Genomic DNA, 15,619 nt, shown 5'->3' on the forward strand with positions numbered 1-15,619 from the left:
AATGCAATTCTATTTCGCTCGTTTAATATAAAACACGCTTAAAATTCTGTGTACGAGGTTATGGTTAAGGCAAAGTGAAGGAAGTCAAACGCTGGGCGCATGCTCTAAGTGGATAAGTCATCTTTATTGAATTCAAAAACTAAAAATTGCTTTAGTCTCTTTATGTATACAGCGTTACTGATAACATAGTAATCTAATATTATTTGTTAAAACAACAGAATCCGCTGGACGGAGGTGTTATACCTTAGTATAACCATTTCGGAATTCCCCCATCATTAAAATACCGTGGATTTTACCGCCGCGTCGTACAATTCTTCAACTGTTTAGTTGAGGTTTCGTCCATCCAGCGCTGTTGTTTCCCCGTTAAGGCCATCTGAAGATGCCGCACAAATCCGAATGGTAAGTTCACAACTCTTGCGTTTCAATTAATCAATTTGTATTTAAGGCCGGCCAAAACGCCAGTGATCCCCAGTTGGTGTGATTGGAACCAATGCTCAGTTAGCAACAAAATAATTTTTATAGGAGTAACTCGTGCTATTTTTGCACTCACTGGACTGTGTGTCTGTAGTTCACTACTTGCTTTTTATGATTTAGCAGTCGGTGAGTAAATTGAACAACTTCTATTTTCTTTGTGTTTTACTCCGCATTATTTTAGTTACACAGGTTCTTCTGATTTTGTTGATGATCTTAAATGTGTTCCAATTATTTTCGATCACATTCTTCACTATCCACGCTCGATCGGTAAGTATCCAAAGATTTAAAACGACTTCAACTGTAGTATGTTTTTTAGGGTGATCCTGTAGCTATAAAACGATGGCTGATATCTGATATTGTTTTAATGGCTATTTTTGCTACAGCAATGTTTGTACTATTAGTGAGCGCAGATGTACGGATGTGGCACCTTTTTGTGGGTATCAAATTCATACTTGTAGCAGGTATGCATTTATCTTCAAATTAACATTTTTTAATGCAAGAGTTTCAGTGTGGTTGTCTTATAGAAACTGGAGGTATTATTTGGCGTTGACACGATCGGTACCTGTTGTAGTCTTAGAGTGAAAATTGGGAATTTAATTCAAATCAAATTTATGTATCGATAGATGTTAAAAGTGTTTATTTATTAATCACAATAGTGCGTACTTGTTGTACTTATTGTTAAGTAGTTAAGTTTTATATACATATATTAGAAGTAAGTAAGGTCTCGATGCGGACTATATTTAATTAAAAAAAAACTAATTAATAAGTTAAATGTGTCCTCAAACAAACTATTTTTTTACATGTACTTGAAATACAGTTTTTGCGGACTAGTCGTTGCTGTTTACGGACGAGCCGCAAAAACTATTCTGGTACGTATTATAAACAAACGTTTTCCTTAACGCTCCAAAAAACACATTTAAAGTTTTCACCAATTTATTAATTTGTTTTATTTGTTTAAAATAAACACAAATAAATAACATTTTTTATTTGCTTAAAATGCAGAATCCGTGAAAAATACCGAAAAGATGAGTTATATTAAGTTTAGTTATAGATCAAATAGCCGCTGGGATTGAGTTCGAAAAAGATTCATTTTAGGGACTTAACTGGGTCCGTAAAACTGCGTAAATAGAATTTTTGAGTTCGGGATATGTAGGGCCGGATTTTTAGTACCAAAAGTGCGTGAAGAAAACAAGTAAAAAGCCTACTTTATCCAAAGTTTTATTTCGGGACTGATTTTATTCTACATTAAATTCTGAAAAAATAAATAACGTCTCGTTTCATCCTACTAAATTAAATAATGATGATGTAGAGCAACTGGTGATACAACGTGATGTACAACTGGTTCGTACGTATGAACAACGGGGGCACTATGCACGTGATGTACAACGTGGTGTCTTGAAGAACCAAAATGTAGGTGTAACCCACGTTTCGTTCTGAAAGAAGTCCAACCTCCGCAAACCATCATCAAGCCCAGTAAAACGAAAATCTGAAAATTTTGTGTTATCAGGATTTAATGAGTTATTTTAACGTACCGTTAGCTTCATTGTCTTTGGATACAACACCGTTATTATTCAATGGTTTAGATCGAACTGGCCCAGAAACTTACTCTTTAAATGTGCAGACCAGATGTACTTGATCTCGATTGAGAATATGAAATGGGGCAAATCGTGGTCGTTATCACATTTAGATTTGATTTATTTCCCGTCTGATAGAAGTTTAAAATTGGCTCAAATGACTAAAAATACTTTTTTATTTACATATAATCAATATCCAGTGAAGAAAGCAAATTTGCATTTATTAGTAGTTATGTTGTGGAATCTACAATTCCTACAAACATTTCATTAAAGTTTTCAATTGACATAACAAACAGAGTTTCGTTTATAATTGTTGTTTGTATCAACTTTCCAAGGTCTTAGTCATCATCCGTAACCCGAAGTAATCACCAACCTACGTCCCCAGGTGAGTAACTTTCACACAATGCTATAGAGTCATCTACCCATAAGAGTAATTTAGAAAGGTACGTCGTGATTACAAAATAACAGTATTTGCCAACAGCAACAGTGCTAGACCATCATTTATTGTGCGTCCGTAACGAGTTTGTGATTGAAAACTGTGATACCCAATTTCTTTTTGTAATAAATAATTCGTAAGTACATTACCGATGTAATTATACAATTCTTTAATTGCTCCAGTCTCACCTTGCAAAATTTTCAATTAACATATCCGCAATATGGCTGCGAGATCTCATTCACAACACTTCTTTCCAGCTTCGCCATGGCTCCTGAAATTACAAACTGCTGTGGATTCAGCCTAAAACATGGAACCATAATTATTGGAATCGTACAAAGCATTCTTGCGTTTATGTGTCTCATTTTGACCGCCGCCTACGCTGAACACCCTCATGAATTGTTGGATATGTCCGACCCCTCGATAATTCCAGATCTGAGCAGTAAACTTCTTGTATTAATTTGTTCCTAGTTTAACTCGAATTGTTTTAGCACTACGATGCATTTTGATCATCATATCTGTTGCCAGCGCTGTACAATGTCTCCTTTCAGTTTTACTCATTTTCGGAGCTGAAACTGTGAGTATTTTTTAATTCCATACTTTGCAAGGAAGTGTTAAATTTTAATAATCTGCTCTGTTGTGTCTACTTTCACGGCGGTTATAATGCGTAAATGTCATGTTTTTGTGTTTAGAAAGTCGGCGTTTGTCGATCTTTGGAATATCTTCCGCGTTGAACTAGTTGAACTGAAAAAATGATTGAAGGAAAATTTTATATTTTCTGAATTCTGAAATTTGCGACGAATTTTTAAGCAATGAGATCATTCATAGAACTGTTTATATTAGCTTGTACGAAAATAAAAATTGTGATAACGTAACTGTTCATTAATCGAGATTTAGCGCTTGTTTGAAGGAAGTTGAAAAACCTCGCGATTATCTAAGAAATTCACGCTTTTTTATTTTAATTTTCTTTCTATTGTCTTTTTCCAAGGTTTTAAGCTTCTCAGGGTTTATATTATTATCTCTGGATTTGATAGAGATTCCAAAATGTACCCTCAGATTGCAGATTTTAAATTTATCTTTAAGCTTCACAAATCTGATTGATCCTACAACTTAAAATGCAAAATTTTTTGTTTTTTCGGGCTTAAAATTACCTAATTTTTTTCGTTTATGTATTTAATTTAGATTTAATTTCTCAGGTCTTAGTTTCTTAAACCTTGCAATCTCAGTCTGCATGAAAAAGAAGCAGAGAAAGAATTTCCAGAATTTATAATTCTATGGAATTTTTGAAAACATTTTTAAACGTATTTAAATTTGTAATTCAAATTCAAACAACATAATATGACATAATGATGACAAAACGTTAAAATAGATAGAATTAATTAATATACCTATCCAAGCACGTTTTATTATACTAATTTCATCAATTCGAAATATTGCATAACCAGTGTGTAATTTAAACGTGTCATAAAAATAGAAGTATCTGCTTTGATCCATAGGATCGTTTTAGCTATTTATGAGTTTAAAACTGACGCATTGGGATCAGGAATTGCATACAACATTTTATTCTTAGTCGCCTAACAGGAGCTATCAACCACAATACTTTCAAATTATCAATCATAAAATGACACATAATGGCTCTAAAATTATGTTATAAGCAGTTCTACAGAATGCATTGGATCATAAAGATATTTATCGGATTATACACCAAGTTTACTAACTCCAATGAAAGGAACAATAAATTGCAGTTCTCACATCGCGCATCGCCTCGTTATCTAATTTTCTTCGTTTTTAGAACCGACCCGTGTTTCTAATGCCCTGGTTGATCTTCAATCCCATTGCAATAATTACCTACATAATTTCCATTCTCATCGCAATAATCCACCACACAGGAGACAACAGCACTTTCTTCATAATTGGACATTTGATAGTCGGTGCTATCGTGTGTCGTAAGTATTCCACAATTTGTAATTTCCTTTTTACAGTACTTCTTTCCAGTAATTGCCTTCTACAACGTGATTGCCGTCCACAGTTTCTACAAACATCTCAAGAGTTTAAATTTCTAAAGTTCAAATTTTAATCACATTAACTTAACACTAAATTAGTTAGGCGTAGTTACAAAATAATTTTATTAATAAATATGTACACTAAACGAAATATAACATATCACAGTTACGAATCTTCTGGGAAGCTATCTGAATTTACGCTGCCTCGGTCTTCTTTTTTTTGGAATTTGTCTCTGATTCCGAAGATAAGAAGCATTGCGTGGATTAAGAACACTAAAACATTATTTTACATTGATTGGTGATTACGAGTTTACTTACGCTCGAGAAGAAATCCAACGGCAATCAAGCTGTACGCTATGTAATCCGTGCCCTTGACTGCGAGAAATATTCCAGATCCGATCACCACTATTAGAATCACAACCGAATTTACAAGACTTCCAATCAAAACAGCTCTGAGTATGTGGGAATTTTTCTAAAATTGGTCTTTAAAGTTGAGTTTTCAGAACGATTTTACTTACGTGCAATAGTCCGAAAAGAAACAAATTTGAAAATGAAAAGGGCACAACCATGTACAACGACGACGCCAAAACCACGTACTTTTCAACTATAAATCACAATTCAGAACTAGTCATGATTTCACCCAAACTTACCTTTCGATATCACCTCAACACTATAATCAATTTCCATCAAAGTCGATAAATACGACACTCCCAGAAATAGAAAAAGGAACACAAACTAAATGAATTATTAAAATAAAACTCACAAATTAATGACTTACGAACTGAGCAATGGCGGTGCCATAACACCACTTGGTCAAGTGGCGGAAAAAGGATGAGTACCACAACATGTTGGGTACCACAATTTAAGTATTAAGGCCGTCTGACACGGTCCACAATTATGAACAAAAATGTGATCAGAATTTGGGATATATTTCTGATTTAAAAAATGAATAGTATTTTTGAAGATATTTTGTGCACATGTATGACACGGCTTCCAAATTCTGTGCTTATTTCTGTTTTTGCGCTTGCGCATTCGAAAATATTTTGACGTTTAACTTAGGGATTTTGTTTTTGCTCAGAAAAAGAGTGCATCAATTCCTGACAATTTAAAACCATAAAAAATATACATATTTTTTTAATTGTTTCATATATAGGTAATAAGATATGGACAACGAGTTGTTTTACTCTTCGGCGATTATAATATCAATTGTGTTAATTTCCCGTGGTTTGCTAAAGTTAAAACAAAAGAGAAAAAAAAAGCGACGACTTTGGTATAGACGATGGTTACAACGACGTCACCAAGGAAAAGATGTTTATTAAACAAAGAGCTGTTAGTGGAAGATCCGAATTTATACAAAAATTTTCTTCGCTTAACAAACGATCAATTTGAATATCTGCTGAAGTTCATAGAACCTCATATATCAAAGCAAGATACTTTAATGCTGGATGTATACTTTTTGTATACATTCAGAAAATTGATCCTCAAAGCACCTGTCTTTATTTCTTGGGTGGTAATATTTGGCCGCAATGGCCTTAATGACGCTTGAATTTTTTCAAGTGCTGCTTGCCGAGCATGCAGATTTTTGTACAGCGGCGTCTTTACGGCGTACAAATATGTATGTTTTTGATATTCTTCAATTAGAAGCGTAACTTGATCTCTAGACCACGAAATTATTATTTGAGCACAACACACGTTAGTTGATTTCAAGCGCAATGACTCAACTTCATGCGCAACTTTGCCGCGCACTTTCTGTACAGAATTCTGGAAGAATTTAGAACATGTTCTAAAAATTTTTCTTCACACAGAATTATGTACAAAATTGTGTGCAAAGTGTGTATGACACGATGAAGATTTCTGGACATAATTTTTCAGACTAAATTCTGTGCATAATTGTGGACCGTGTCAGACGGCCTTTAGAGATTGGTAAAATGTCGAGATTACTGCAACAAAAATTTGAACGGATTCAAGTTTGCGATAAGAGATATTGTTAAATTCTTGATGATAAGATAATACTCGTTATCAATTTCAAACTGATCGTAATGTTCAAATAAATAAATGAAGATGTTCTTATTGTTATTAACTTTTCATGGGTTGTATTGATTTCATCGGTGGTGACACGACGCGATGTGCAACAGTTTTAAAATCAATAATGCAGTGAAGTTATTAGAATTATTACTTAAAATTGGAGGAAAAATGTTTAATGACTAAGTAAAAGTGACTATTTTAGGTTTTGGAATTATGTAGGTATATCCTGTTTAGCTTATCTCACACGTATGTCGTAGTTTTGTGTTTTATTAAATTTTGCTAAAACCGTTTAAGCTCAAAACATCTAATTAGTGTTCGGGAGATAAGCAATGTTCATTTTCATGCCCAAAATAGCTGCTTATTTTCATTGCTATTTTATTAAGTCCGTCTGAGCTGTCTATTATGTGTTCTAAAATTATAGGCGAAAACAAAAGTCATTTGTAAATATGTCTGTACCTAAATTAAAATTATACCCATATAAAGTAGATTTATGTCCGATTTTATAATAATTTATGTTTTACGATATCGTTTAGCGTCCATATGATCCATAATAATAAAGCAAAACGGCCGCTGGTCAGTATCAAATAATTATAAATCAATTTATGTACAAAATTTAATTTCACCTCCTGTACTTCTGGACTTGGTAGGAAGCAGAGATTTCTTAGCTTTCGACACTATTCCAGCTATTTCTTCCATTTCATGTACGATTTAACTTTTTTTCACTTGTACTTCAAATGTGAACAAAGTTCTTATGCATATCACGTCACAATTTTCGATGCAAAATATCATTCTTTTGAAAAAAAAAACTACAATCAAACATAAAGTCATGTATGTAATTCGTACATAATTAAACTTCATAGACTTACCAGAGAGGAAAAAACAGATTTTTTTTGAGATATTTGCGGATCTACAAGATTCTACGAGTTTTTACAAGTTTTCCTATCAGTCCGTAATGACAAAAGGAAAATTTCTTATTAAACTTCTTCGTCTATTCCTAGAGTTTTTAATCTAAATTACGTGGACCAATTTAAATTTTGAATCAAAATACGTCATGATTCATGATGATATTTATATCTTTAAATCAGGAAGCACTACTTATATAAATTCAAATGCAGATTTTATCGTAATTCAAGAACATATTCAACAAATGATATCTTCCTCAGTAACAACAAACTAAACGTCATCTTAAATAACAAAATACGTTTGGACCTGCAAATGTTTCGTTGAACAATACCAATCTAATCATTATCAGGGAATGACAGCTCTTCGGAGTTTGAAATGATTGGGTTTAACGTGAATTGTGTACAAACAAAAAAGTTGTTTTTGATGCGTACCTATAACAATACAAGATAAAAGGTTCGCCGAAACTTGTAGTAAAAGGGTCTCATATTATTTTTAGAAAAGAAACTTATGATGAGGCAGATTGTGCTCTAAACACTCGTCGAAATTAGAGAAACTGAAGTATGGCAATCAAAGGAGAGAATCCAAAGTGCAAAGACCAAAAAAAACCTAAATAAATGAACACGAGGCAAAAAAAAAAATAAAAAAAAAAAATAAAAAACTTGGAAAAGAGTTCAAAAACTGAAGTATCCAAAAATTCAGTTTTTCCGAAATGCAACAATAGGTACCTAAAAAAAATATTGAAATAATTGTAAACAAATTATGCCTCCGTTTTGTTGAAAATACGTCATAATGATATAATTCATCTTCAGATTAGGAAGAAGTACTTAAATAGGTCCAAGAACAGATCTTATCTAGTCTTTCAAGAACGCATTTAAGGAATTATATCTTCCTCAGTAACAAAAATCTAAACGTCATATCATCAAAAAAACAAATACGCTTGGATGTGCAAATCGTCGTTTAAGCGGCAAATACTCCAATCTCAATTTTTACAAAGTCATACGGGAGCGCAAAAAACTGTTTTTTGGCAGTGTAAGTGATTTTTTTCAATGATCAATTGGTATCAAATCTCAGCTTAAGGTCAGATCTATTAAAAAATACAAATAATAATTTCCACCAGTAAGTTTCCAGCGAAAAATGTGTCTGAGAAGAAATAGTAACAAGTAACAAACTGAGTTTGCGGATGTTCCCGCTTAGACGACGGAATATTTTGTTAGAACAATAATATCAGACTATCTAATGTACTCGTTTTAGTAATCAGAGCAGTTTCTTGGAGCTTCGGACGATAGGGATTAGGACGAAATGTTTTTGCAGAGGACAATAACAATAACAAAATATAATTATTAAAATTACAATTTTTTCCCAAACACCAAATTTTTTTACAAAAAATGCTGACGCGCGTTTCGATAGCAAACAGTTTTAATCATCGCTCTGATGATGATAGCATTGCTATCGAAACGCGCGTCAGCATTTTTTGTAAAAAAAATTGGTGTTTGGGAAAAAATTGTAATTTCAATAAGTTGTCAACACCAAGAATTGATCCAATAAATTTTCTTTTCTTCAAAAAGGTCGTTGAAATTGACGGGTAAAAAGCGTCTGAGAAACGAAACTAATTTTGTTGTTTAGGTACACTAAAAGATTCAAAGAATTCAATTTCCTGATTAATAAAAATCAAAATACAAAAAACTTAACTTAAATATAAAATAGTTTGGGGGGAAAAATAATACAAAACAACAAAAAAACAACGTTTAAACAAATCTGAAAAAAAATTAAATAATTGAAGTAAAACCGAAAAAAATCTGTGCATTTTAGATATTTTAGTTCCTTTATACCGTTATGATTTTAAAAAAAATGTTAAAATTGGTAGCGTTCTCATTCTTCTCATTTTTGCTTCGCACCTATGTAAATAAACAAAAGTTGATATTTTATTATTGTTTTTGATCTTGATCGCACTTAAAAGTTTGTAGGAGGTTGATATTATCAAAAATTTAGTTTGGACAACCCAAATAAGAGTTTTTATTTATATCAATTAAAATATTCTTGTAAAACTACTACACAGATAAAAGCTCTGTGGTTCAACTCAGAAATTGTTTTTATTTATTTTTTATTATATTATATAAAAATTTGAGATTACAATTAATTAATTTCCCCTTAACACAAATAAATTAAACTTATATTAAGACGGCAGGTACACAAGGTTCGGATTAATCGAACCATCACTACCAAACAGTTCAGTCAGTTTTAAAACTTGAGTACTTCAGGCCCTGCTTCTAGATCATTCTCTTCTGTTGTTCGGTGGCGATAGTAGCCGCTCATATACATAATGTTTTCCAAATAAACAACTAAAAAATAAAATTATTATTAAGTTATTTTTATGAAAGTGAAATAAAATTACCTTCGAGCAGCACAGTGTAAATTAAAACGACGACAGCATCATCGACGTTGAAATCAGTAATTAAAAAAACTATAATGACTAAATTAAGTAGGATGATGTAAGACGCTTGGACAACTTTGGCTTTAACCCAGATGTCGATCCATCTGAGTTTATCCTGTAATTTCGTATTAGCCCCATCACGTAAGAAGTGTTACAACTTACTTTTTTTATTCCAATAGCTAGAGCAATAGCAAATGGCAAGAAACAAAGATTTAAAGCCAACTCTAACCAAGTCAGTCGAAGTATCTCTAATTATAATAATTAATTTTTTTATTCTAAAATTTAAGTAGTACTTACCATCTGCCATGTCCTCGTCGTAAGTATAGTACGCGAACACATCAAATAGGCCCAATAATCCATTCAAGAAGATAAACAAAACCTACAATTTTTTTTATTTAATTTTATTATAAATTGCTTAAATTTTTGACTCACCAAATTGTATATTGCTACTTTATAAGCAGAAGCTTTAACTGTTTCCTTCACTTTGAAAATAAGCAGCAACATCTTGTCAAACTATTACGTTGGGAATGGCATCCATTGTAAGATGTTTCAAAATATAGTATTCGGAATGACGCAAATGGAAATCATCCAATAATGTTTATCTTATCGGAAATTGAACGCCTTACTTCAAGCAGGTCATCATGAAAATTAGGATAGTACTTAAAGTTGTGTTGTCATTCATCTTAAGTAGAGAGGCGGTGAAAATTTGTAATAACTAAATAAGACACTCTGATCTCTATTAACTAGAAACCAGCTTGGCGTTACTATTTGCATTACTTATTTTAGGTTTACTACTATACCAGCCCTCAGAATTTTCAAACGGTGGAACTTTGCCCGGCCATGTATTGACGTACGAATTTTAGATAACAATCATTGTTTTGCTTGGGATTAAGGGTCCTCAAAAATGCAATAAAGTATATTTTTATACTTTTATTAACTCTAATGTGATAATAACAAGTTAGTATTATCCATACAATTTTTTTGGATCAAAGTGGTTCATATTCGATACCTACAGCAGCATACTGATGTCGTTCCAATTCTGTACGAAGCCAGTGAACTCTACAGATGCTGTATATCTTTAGTACTGTAAAATTCAAGTTGTTAACTTTCTTTTGATTATTCTTTCGGTATGAAAACTTACTGCAGTACGATGGGAAGAACAGCCAATAATGTCTGGTAAGTTCAACATATACCAAATTTCCTAAAACTACTGATAATTCGATAAGAGTGAATATTATCCAACAGGTAAAAACTAGACGTAAGGGCTAAAAAGAAACGTTTAACGAATTTGATTCAAAACATTGTTTTGTCGTACCCGTTTGAGTATTATCAGTAGCGCAATTTGAAACACTACACTGGTGATAAAAATTAATGCTATTGGAAGGTATTTCTCAAACACTGAAAGATATTTACTGTAAATCAAGACGACAACACAAAATTAATTTACCTGAGAGGTTAAAGAGGATCGATATTGCTGCAACTAAGTAGTACGCTACTTTTAAAAAGGTTAAGAGTATAAACCAACGCATTTTAATGAGCTTATATGTTCACTTTGTTGAGTTTGTACACAATTTTGACAGTTGTTATCTGTACGTTGATAAGGAAACAATGAGAAATCGATACAAGTCGATCCGTGCGTTTCTTGGCTTAAAACTTTCGACACAATCAAACAACTGGGTGTGTAAAAAATAAATTTATTTTTTTCAATATTTACACTAACTATTACAAATGAGACTTAGATAGTTATATTCACAGACACTTTTTACCATCCTTTTCCAAGGGCGATTCCATGCCCTGCGCTCAAAAGAGCTCCAGAGCTCAATCCAACTCCATGTCCCAATCCGGAACTTACAGCAATTGGTGAACTAAGAACACCGGAGTGTCCGTAGCCATAACCGGAACTATAACCGGAACCATAACCGGAACCCAGTCCGTAACCAGAACTTAATCCGATGCCAGAACCGAGTCCGATACCAGAACCGAGTCCGATGGCGGGACCAACTCCGATGCCAGCACCCCCAATGCCAATTCCGGAGCTGACAGCGACGGGTTGAGCAACTGGAACAGCGACAGGTGTTGGTACTCTAACTGGGACTGGTTGTGGAATAGTCACGGGATAAGGTTGTGGCACAGGGACAGCCACGGGTTGTGGGACTTGAACAGGAACAGCCACAGGTTGTGGTACGGGAACTGGACGTGGGACGGCCACTGGGACGGGACGATTGATGGTCACTGGTACGGGTCTTGGCACAGCTACGGGAACGGGGCGTGGGACAGGCACAGCCACGGGTTGCGGTACTGCTACTGGCACAGGGCGAGTAATGGTGACTGGGTAAGGTTGGGCTACTGGAATGGGAACGGCTCTGTTGATGGTAGTGACAGTGTTAAGACCGCCGCCGCCGAGGCCTACGCCGCCCAAACCAACGGCGCCACCGCCAAGTCCGTATCCTCCGAGACCGTATCCACTGGAAATTAGCCCTCCTGAACCCAAAGAGCCGATTCCTGCTCCGTAACTGAGTCCTCCGCCATATCCAAGACCGACTCCATGTCCGAGTCCTCCGCCATATCCAAGTCCGACTCCATGTCCGAGTCCTACTCCATGACCGAGTCCTCCTCCATATCCAAGCCCCAGAACGCCACGTTTGTCTTTCTTAACATCTCCACAGGAGATGCTGCCAACCACGGCGAGTACCAAGGTACAAACCTGAAAAAAAAAGATCCGGTGTTAACATTTTGAAAAATTTTTGGAACACGAGTGCTTACTTGGAATGCCCTCATTGTTTTCTTGTGTGTCTCAAGTGAATGTGACGAAGGTAAAACGTTTTTGACTTTTATACAAGTCTGGGCGTTTGCCCCTCTTTGTGTAAGGCAGGGACTTCAGATTATGAGATGTATCTTAGGATTTTAACTTTCACTGATACATATGCGCAACCGGAAGGTTAACCATAACTTACAGTATCATAATTTGGGGTCAGTTTTGTTCATTTTCAGCTTCTTCACCTTTCTCTGTCGCATGGGAAATTAATATCGTTATCGCGCCACAGGAATGTAATTTATGCAATCCTTTTAAGAACGCGCTCGCATTATCGTATTGTCTAAATTTAAGGGCTCCGCCGAGAATAAAACCAGTTTCCAAACTTATCTACAGAAAGAATCGTAAATTAATAGACGTAACTGGATTGAAACATCTACACACTTTCTACCAATAAAAATACATGCGTTTCTGATAAGCTGACATCAACACATAATTGCAGATTCAAACGTGCAACTCAAAATTTCCAATCGGTAATATAATAAATTTGACAACTTTCCCGATTATCAACTTAATTAATGCACTATTTCAGATTCAGAATGATTTCATTTTTGACAAAATTACAGTAGTTAGAGTTATATAAATGTTTACAAGATGTACGAGGTGTGGTGATTATGAAATTAGATCCTCAATTATCTACTCTAATTTTCCGAGCTTTTATCCCAACCAACACATAATAACAATAATTTACTAAATTTATGTATTATCAAGGATTTTCCCGCTGTGGGCGTGCTCCATGTTAGCGAAATGTCAGTCTAGGATTATTACAACACCCACAGGACAACTGATTCCTTGTTTATAAAAATCCGCTAAAATGCAAACTAAACGTATCATAAAATCCGGCACAGGCTTGCGACACCAAGTTAGTAATTTGCAATTCTGAAACAAATACTTATATAAGTCCCGAAATTAAGGCAGAAAAATGTCAAAGGTGATGATAAAAAAATCTTGAAAAGTTTTATCCGAGTTCGCTGATGTGAAACATTTATCCAAATCTTTCCTAATACAGATCAGCGGGACTGTTGACATGAGCATTAAACAGTTCATTGCTTCAGATTTATTACGTTCGGAAAACTGCAGCAGTGGTCAACTATTTACAGTTCTACATTCCTTTTATGTAAATGTAATGGTAGAAGATGTGGAGCATGTGATGTAATTTGAATTACTTATTAGCTAGGTCTGAAGAAGTTAGATAAGCGAATTATGGGTTGCATAGCTTAAAGATCACGACAGGTAATTTTATTTTGGGAGAAGTTTTGGAGAGAAATTCAAGAGAGTTTTTATGAATACATATAAGTAACAAAAAAAAATCTGGAAGAAACATACTTAAAGCAAATAAAAAAGAATACAAATAATTTTTATTAAATTATCTGAAATAAGCCTGAAAAAGTGAAAATTTGTCTGCCTGAGAACACAATTTTATTCAGAAAAGTTAAGAAATTGAAAGCAATCTAAAAACAGAAGATACTAATATTTCAATTGAATTGGTATTTTAATAAGGCGGCAATAAAAAAAATAAGTTTGCGAAAACTTTGACCCAAAAACCTGGAAATTGAAGATCCTGAAATGTGTATTTGAAATTTACAGATTCTTATCAAATCGAAACTGGACTGAATTTTGCTTCGGCTAGTCTCGCAGAATTTCAATTTTTAAATTCTCCACAATGTCAGATTTCAAGCGACTCAGTTCCTGGGAGTGATGATTTTCGGCTATGAAGATAAAATCACATTTAAGTGGGATTCTAGAAAATTAAGATTAAAGTAATATGAATCATTATAATTCATTTTGAAACTGATAATACGCAAAAACTTAAAAACTGAAATTTTCAATGCCCGAAAAAAATAAGATTTTAGAATTTCAACTCTAGATCCATTTGAAAATTTGAAAGATACTTATTTATTTATTTATTTTTCATATCTTAATGGTAGTTTGTAACTTTTTAAAATAAATACATTTTTGTGTTAGTTTTAAGTAACAAACATAAATTGTAAGAGAGCGGCTGAAAAAATAAGAAGAACCGACAAGGTAATTATTCAAGTTTTTTTAACGACAGTTTGCTTAACACAAGACGTAAATTCAGACCAGTTTATAATGGATTTGCTTTTACTGATACATAACATTATGTGCATTTTCCTTAACTGTCCCAAAAACTTTTATTGAAGTTACTCCATGTAACCTTTGCATCATTTCGTTTGGCATCAACATTTATTATCACTTTATGCTCTATTTCTTTATAGAAAGGAAATTGGTCACTTGATCATACTTAAAATACTTATGAATGAAGATTTATCATGCGGATCAAAATATTAGGAATCTACGTGCGTAATAACTTCATAATAAAAACAGTTCCTAATTATTATCTGTTAAGCACATCGAAAATGGATCAACTGATAGTTGATAAAATAAAAAAAATAACAATGGAAAGCCTGATCTTGCTCTTAATGCGCACAAATGGATAATAATAATAGTTGTTCTTGTTACAGTTATGCAAATGTGCAAGAAGTGGGTAAATATGCCACTACAAATAAAATAACTGCAATTAGTAATATATCGGTACACTTAATTTTTCTATATGAGCCAATTGCAGAACCACGCATTCTTAAATAATTACTATTCAATTAAACAGAAAATGATTAATTTTCATGGCTAAACGATTGGTACATTCACGTTCACTGTCATTATAAATAACAGGAATCTTTGTTCTGTGCATGCAGATGACTTCCATCAGAGCCCAAGTCAGTTTTTCGAAACTTCGTTTCTGATCAAGTGTAAAAGTGCGCCGTTATAAATTATTCGCATGCTGCAATGACAATGCAAATTTTCAGGATCCGACACACACCCGTTCCACGACACTCTAATTGGAGCTCTTTGTGGAAATTGTAGTAAAAACGTAACCTTGACAATAAAAGAAAAACCAATCACCAGGAACTGCATTTCCATGTTAATTAAGATTTGAAATCCGAA

General features: G+C 33.7%; 6 protein-coding genes and 1 long non-coding RNA gene across 9 annotated transcripts; 2 read left to right on the forward strand and 5 right to left on the reverse strand.

Annotated features, from left to right (window-relative positions):
- The first annotated feature begins 275 nt into the window (after positions 1-275).
- Positions 276-1,453, forward strand: LOC148170121 (uncharacterized). Its single transcript, XM_088043582.1, has 5 exons — positions 276-399; positions 446-600; positions 656-741; positions 791-935; positions 983-1,453. Exons 1-5 carry the CDS (start codon positions 380-382, stop codon positions 1,054-1,056), a joined length of 480 nt encoding a protein of 159 aa, XP_087899708.1. The 5' UTR covers positions 276-379; the 3' UTR covers positions 1,057-1,453.
- A 252-nt stretch (positions 1,454-1,705) lies between these two features.
- Positions 1,706-2,753, reverse strand: LOC148170122 (uncharacterized). Of its 2 annotated transcripts, XR_015770583.1 has the most exons (3): positions 2,673-2,753; positions 2,007-2,209; positions 1,706-1,960 (listed from the first exon to the last, which is right to left on the reverse strand). It is a non-coding gene; the product is annotated as an uncharacterized LOC148170122 (long non-coding RNA). The 2 variants fall into 2 exon arrangements; XR_015770584.1 differs by lacking the exon at positions 2,007-2,209 and having other exon boundaries at positions 2,673-2,733.
- Positions 2,345-4,653, forward strand: LOC148170123 (uncharacterized). Of its 2 annotated transcripts, none has more exons than XM_088043581.1 (5): positions 2,345-2,433; positions 2,742-2,923; positions 2,973-3,058; positions 4,274-4,427; positions 4,477-4,653. In XM_088043581.1, exons 2-5 carry the CDS (start codon positions 2,749-2,751, stop codon positions 4,542-4,544), a joined length of 483 nt encoding a protein of 160 aa, XP_087899707.1. In that variant the 5' UTR covers positions 2,345-2,433; positions 2,742-2,748; the 3' UTR covers positions 4,545-4,653. The 2 variants fall into 2 exon arrangements, with proteins under 2 accessions (XP_087899707.1, XP_087899705.1); XM_088043579.1 differs by lacking the exon at positions 2,345-2,433 and adding an exon at positions 2,455-2,620.
- LOC148170124 (uncharacterized) lies at positions 4,593-5,669 on the reverse strand. The gene is made up of 5 exons (XM_088043569.1): positions 5,263-5,669; positions 5,135-5,219; positions 5,003-5,088; positions 4,803-4,956; positions 4,593-4,757 (listed from the first exon to the last, which is right to left on the reverse strand). The coding sequence occupies exons 1-5, from the start codon at positions 5,329-5,331 to the stop codon at positions 4,651-4,653; spliced, it is 501 nt and encodes a 166-aa protein (XP_087899695.1). The 5' UTR covers positions 5,332-5,669; the 3' UTR covers positions 4,593-4,650.
- Positions 5,670-9,564: 3,895 nt separating this feature from the next.
- Positions 9,565-10,379, reverse strand: LOC148170125 (uncharacterized). The gene is made up of 5 exons (XM_088043570.1): positions 10,276-10,379; positions 10,141-10,222; positions 10,006-10,091; positions 9,805-9,958; positions 9,565-9,751 (listed from the first exon to the last, which is right to left on the reverse strand). Exons 1-5 carry the CDS (start codon positions 10,345-10,347, stop codon positions 9,651-9,653), a joined length of 495 nt encoding a protein of 164 aa, XP_087899696.1. The 5' UTR covers positions 10,348-10,379; the 3' UTR covers positions 9,565-9,650.
- Positions 10,380-10,758: 379 nt separating this feature from the next.
- LOC148170126 (uncharacterized) lies at positions 10,759-11,420 on the reverse strand. Its single transcript, XM_088043584.1, has 4 exons — positions 11,291-11,420; positions 11,159-11,241; positions 10,985-11,108; positions 10,759-10,927 (listed from the first exon to the last, which is right to left on the reverse strand). The coding sequence occupies exons 1-4, from the start codon at positions 11,370-11,372 to the stop codon at positions 10,830-10,832; spliced, it is 387 nt and encodes a 128-aa protein (XP_087899710.1). The 5' UTR covers positions 11,373-11,420; the 3' UTR covers positions 10,759-10,829.
- Positions 11,421-11,521: 101 nt separating this feature from the next.
- Positions 11,522-12,712, reverse strand: LOC148170127 (uncharacterized). Its single transcript, XM_088043583.1, has 2 exons — positions 12,607-12,712; positions 11,522-12,547 (listed from the first exon to the last, which is right to left on the reverse strand). The coding sequence occupies exons 1-2, from the start codon at positions 12,619-12,621 to the stop codon at positions 11,606-11,608; spliced, it is 957 nt and encodes a 318-aa protein (XP_087899709.1). The 5' UTR covers positions 12,622-12,712; the 3' UTR covers positions 11,522-11,605.
- Positions 12,713-15,619: the final 2,907 nt, after the last annotated feature.

The sequence above is a fragment of the Gnatocerus cornutus genome, chromosome 8 (assembly GCF_029298725.1).
Source record: "Gnatocerus cornutus isolate USDA-ARS CGAHR chromosome 8, icGnaCorn1.1, whole genome shotgun sequence".
In the NCBI taxonomy this organism is placed as follows: domain Eukaryota; kingdom Metazoa; phylum Arthropoda; class Insecta; order Coleoptera; family Tenebrionidae; genus Gnatocerus; species Gnatocerus cornutus.

Bases quoted from the DNA above. Each gene is read 5' to 3' on its own strand.
- LOC148170121 (XM_088043582.1), top strand. From the start codon at position 380: ATGCCGCACAAATCCGAATG. The intron at 601-655 runs GTGAGTAAATTG...GCATTATTTTAG, and splicing joins TTTTTATGATTTAGCAGTCG to TTACACAGGTTCTTCTGATT. The intron at 742-790 runs GTAAGTATCCAA...TATGTTTTTTAG, and splicing joins TCACTATCCACGCTCGATCG to GGTGATCCTGTAGCTATAAA.
- LOC148170123 (XM_088043581.1), top strand. From the start codon at position 2,749: ATGGCTCCTGAAATTACAAACTGCTGTGGATTCAGCCTAAAACATGGA. The intron at 2,924-2,972 runs GTAAACTTCTTG...GAATTGTTTTAG, and splicing joins GATAATTCCAGATCTGAGCA to CACTACGATGCATTTTGATC. The intron at 4,428-4,476 runs GTAAGTATTCCA...ACTTCTTTCCAG, and splicing joins AGTCGGTGCTATCGTGTGTC to TAATTGCCTTCTACAACGTG.
- LOC148170124 (XM_088043569.1), bottom strand. From the start codon at position 5,331: ATGTTGTGGTACTCATCCTTTTTCCGCCACTTGACCAAGTGGTGTTAT. The intron at 5,220-5,262 runs GTAAGTCATTAA...TAATTCATTTAG, and splicing joins GCACCGCCATTGCTCAGTTC to TTTGTGTTCCTTTTTCTATT. The intron at 4,957-5,002 runs GTAAGTAAAATC...GACCAATTTTAG, and splicing joins TTCTTTTCGGACTATTGCAC to AAAAATTCCCACATACTCAG.
- LOC148170125 (XM_088043570.1), bottom strand. From the start codon at position 10,347: ATGTTGCTGCTTATTTTCAAAGTGAAGGAAACAGTTAAAGCTTCTGCT. The intron at 10,223-10,275 runs GTGAGTCAAAAA...AAAAAATTGTAG, and splicing joins AAGTAGCAATATACAATTTG to GTTTTGTTTATCTTCTTGAA. The intron at 9,752-9,804 runs GTAATTTTATTT...TTTATTTTTTAG, and splicing joins TTACACTGTGCTGCTCGAAG to TTGTTTATTTGGAAAACATT.
- LOC148170126 (XM_088043584.1), bottom strand. From the start codon at position 11,372: ATGCGTTGGTTTATACTCTTAACCTTTTTAAAAGTAGCGTACTACTTA. The intron at 11,109-11,158 runs GTACGACAAAAC...GTTTCTTTTTAG, and splicing joins TACTGATAATACTCAAACGG to CCCTTACGTCTAGTTTTTAC. The intron at 10,928-10,984 runs GTAAGTTTTCAT...TGAATTTTACAG, and splicing joins GTTCTTCCCATCGTACTGCA to TACTAAAGATATACAGCATC.